Below are 3,767 nucleotides of genomic sequence, written 5' to 3' on the forward strand. Positions count from 1 at the left end.
GAGTTCCATTCACCTACTCTTCCACCTTCATCTAGTAATGCTCAGTTTGTGCAAAATAAGCCTGCAAGTGGAGGGTCACACATATTGACAGTCAGCGTCCAAAGGTAGAAGCACACGTACATTCACGAGAAGGTCCCATTGTTCAAGAAGAGGCTTCCGATGAACATCTCAGCTGGATTGCTCTACTTGTTCGGGACGCTTCGAGCGATCCTAAGCAATGGTAAGTACAGAAATACAATTTCTTTTTCCGATTGTAGCTCGCGTTGTGAATTCATCTGTCATTTTCATTTGTCCAGAATGCCCGGAAATTGTGGATTCCTCCATTTGGCGAGGTCAAAGAATACGTAGTGCACCCACCATGTCCACCCCTGTTCGTTACGTTGTCATTCATAACACAATGACTTCCACGTGCACCACTAGAGAAGACTGTGTTAGAATTCTCAGGAGCCATCAACCAGCAAATACGAAGGACAAATCTCCAATCAGTGGATTCAGGTAATGTTCAAGACGAAAGGTTCACGTAGTTAGCTTCTGGATTATTTTGGTGGTTTAAACAGTTCTCTGAGTTTCTTCTGCGTGATGCAGGTGAACAGAATTATTCCTCCGAGATTCACCAAGTCAGTTGATTTGGTGAACGATAGGGACAGGTGACGAAGCTACTATTTTCCATCAATTTACTGACTCAGTGAAACCCTGAATTGTGCCTCCATTTTTGGTGATTTAAAATTCAAAATTCGGTAAGCTCAATCGCCTAATTGAGGTATTTACGCGTTAATTTCATAACATTTTCAGTTTAATTTTCGTGCACATACCTAATGCTAATTGCGAAGTGTTATCAAAACGTTCCCGGACTACACTCTTAATTCGGCTCCATAGAGGGGCAGGAGTCACTCCCCACAGGCCTAAAGAGACGTGGTGCCAAAGTGGCGCCGTGTTGATTTAGCCTGAACCAGTTTCGCATATACTTTCATGACCCCATGCTAGGGCTATCCTGCGATCTCGCGGTTGCCAACGAAAGGAGCAACGTGTGTATGTTAAGTTCTACGTGAAGCTCGGGAAATTGGAAACCGGGATACTGGGGAAATCGACGGGGATCTTCGTGATCGTGCCTCAGGTCGTACGTAGTATCTTGAGTGGCACTCTCGCTCCAGCAATCCGCGCAGCAGCAAGACCACTGTTGAAATATAGGAACAATTATTCGTAGGGATCGTCGTCCAACTATTCATGACATATACGGAGTGGTTAAGATCATTTAAGACCCCCATTAAACGATCCTGAAGGAGGATCCGTACCCACATCGAACAGTAGAGCAGTACGTCACTAGGGAATCCTGAAATCCACCGACTGGCGGCGCCTCAAAGTGTGTTAGTAGCTTCTAGAGACCGTAAATGTCGACCCGGTTTTCTTACCCGGGACAACCCCAGTCGACAAATTCCACTCGTGACTTGGCCATAATACCAAAAATAAAGTTGAAGAGGCGAAGTTTTGACACTTTTGACTGGCGAAGAACGGACCTTCCGAACCGAACCTTCAGGACGAATCGTAGATGGTCCTTTCTCAACGAAATGACTTCCTGGGATTGGTCAATGCATGGCAGCAGTGCCAGGACTGTTGGATAATATCGCAGAAGGAAATTACTTTGAAGTGATGGAAGGAAAATGTACATGGGGCAACTAGAGAATTTTTGTTGGCACAGCCCGGGTACATTTCCATAGCACCTCGTAAATGTTTGTCTACTTGGTTTAGGTTTCCACGCAATATAATTTCAACTCCTTTCGCCCATACCATCCTAATTGTGCTAAGGAATTGCACACAATATAGCCTAAATGTGACGGCAGTGGTAGTGAGAACGCTGCTGTGCCAAAACCACATGGCACAGGGTTCAAATCCCGTCTCCGATTGAAGTATTTCTCTGGAATGATTATTTCGTTTTGGAGAGTAGGAAACTACTGCATCAGTTTAAACTCGTAAATTCGAAATTTACGTTATCATTATAACGCACACGTCTGAAAACTTCTATTATTTCCTCTAGCTTCATCGTCGGCGGAAATGGCGTGGTGTACCGAGGCAGAGGCTGGGATTCTGAAGGGGCCCATACATTCGAGTACAACGATAGGAGCATTGGCATCGCATTAATAGGTCGGTTTGAAAGTAAGTAACACTAACTGTCATTATCACACTGGTAATTTACAAAATTTAGGGTATAATGTTGAAAGAACAAATACCTATTACATATATAGCAGTATACCTATCACATGTATCGCACCAACACAAACGTGACTATAAATTCCATAAGTCTTCGTAGGCTTGCAGTGTGGAGTTTGCGTGAGAGTAATTAGCCGTGCAAGTAAAAGTTTCTTCCGAGAAATAATTATGGAGTATACGAGGTTAGAGGAGGTTATATTATGTTGGATGAGATGGAGTCATGGAAACCTATTTCACTATTTTTCCTGCTTTAAATTTTGCGTAGATATTTTGAGTTGATTATTTAAACTACTCGGTACTCTCTCCACGAGCATCACTCAGAATTATAAGCGTACCTAGGTTTATTGCTATCAAAGATCAAATTTAATATTTTGTGGAAAAAAGATTCCGCTTCATTATATACCTACTTTGTATGTACCATTACAGGCATTTCAAAAAGTTCACGAAATATAAGAACCTATTCGATACTCATCATTGTACAAGACTGGCAAAACGACAAAACTCAAGTATTGGAAGAATGAATATCTTGATCAAATTAGGTAAACACTCAGTTTTTTGTTACGCCGATCCATTTCCCTTAAAATTATGACAATCAATAGTAATTTCATCAAACTTCTGGAAAAAATCCTCTTAACGTATGACTAGTAATTTTGTTTCGAGTGGTTATAGAATATTTAACTAAATTAGGTTTAACTGTATACAAATCAATATAAGAATTGTCCTAATTTTCTACCTTTTCGCAATGCAAACCGTCAGTCTGAACATTCCTTGCACTAAAATAATTTAATATACAAGTAAGTGTGTCGTATTTGAAATATGGAGCGCAAAAATACTTGTGAAACTTTAAATTGCACGATAATGTCCAAAGCGAATGGCAACATACAAGAAAACGCATGTTCAAAACATTCAAATCGCTCATATCCCTGCCATCATGTTTTATCGTGTAAAATCTACCTTAATTGGGCATAGCATTTCTCTTTGCGCGAGAGTTTCCATGTTGCTTACTGAACATTTTCTAAGCTTGCTCCTTCTAATTAATTGGCACTCTTCACAAATTCTGTAATGTTTTCACTTAGTGTTATCTTTAAGTATTTTTTTCGTATAGGTCAGCCACCGACCCGGGAACAGCTGAGCGCCACCAAGAAGCTCATCGACTGTGGGATTAAGAAGAGGAAATTAAGAAGAGACTACAGGCTCATCGGTCACGTCCAAGTGTCATCCACCAACTGCCCGGGGAACCTACTTTACAAGATAATCAAGGATTGGCCAAATTGGTTCTCTTTTTCTGAATACGACGACGATGTGGAAGAGGATTACTAGATACTTCACGGTTTTATTGATATTACGATTATCTATGTCTATTTATATCAGACTTGTTGCTGTATTTTCATTTCAAACTTGGTCTCAAGTTCCGCAATGTGTTTTACCACTCACTAAATACTACAAAATATTTCCCAAAATTCTTTCTTTATTGTGCGAAAATTGAACATGTATTCCTTCCATAAGTATGACTCCATTCAATACTTCCGCAATATTTGGGCAGAGCTCACATCAACTCGTCG

General features: G+C 40.7%; 1 protein-coding gene across 1 annotated transcript; it reads left to right on the forward strand.

The window, feature by feature from the left end:
* The first annotated feature begins 397 nt into the window (after nt 1–397).
* On the forward strand, nt 398–3,525 carry LOC139690075 (peptidoglycan recognition protein-like). Its single transcript, XM_071587276.1, has 3 exons — nt 398–495; nt 2,033–2,151; nt 3,311–3,525. Exons 1-3 carry the CDS (start codon nt 398–400, stop codon nt 3,523–3,525), a joined length of 432 nt encoding a protein of 143 aa, XP_071443377.1.
* The last annotated feature ends 242 nt before the right edge of the window (nt 3,526–3,767 follow it).

Source organism: Hetaerina americana, unplaced genomic scaffold (genome assembly GCF_022747635.1).
Source record: "Hetaerina americana unplaced genomic scaffold, ioHetAmer1.1.p SCAF_3, whole genome shotgun sequence".
Lineage (NCBI taxonomy): Eukaryota > Metazoa > Arthropoda > Insecta > Odonata > Calopterygidae > Hetaerina > Hetaerina americana.

What these genes read in the sequence shown, in the direction of transcription:
- LOC139690075 (XM_071587276.1), top strand. Translation starts at nt 398, where the DNA reads ATGACTTCCACGTGCACCACTAGAGAAGACTGTGTTAGAATTCTCAGG. An exon ending in TCTCCAATCAGTGGATTCAG is followed by an intron (nt 496 to 2,032) that starts GTAATGTTCAAG and finishes TATTTCCTCTAG; the next exon opens with CTTCATCGTCGGCGGAAATG. An exon ending in ATTAATAGGTCGGTTTGAAA is followed by an intron (nt 2,152 to 3,310) that starts GTAAGTAACACT and finishes TTTTTCGTATAG; the next exon opens with GTCAGCCACCGACCCGGGAA.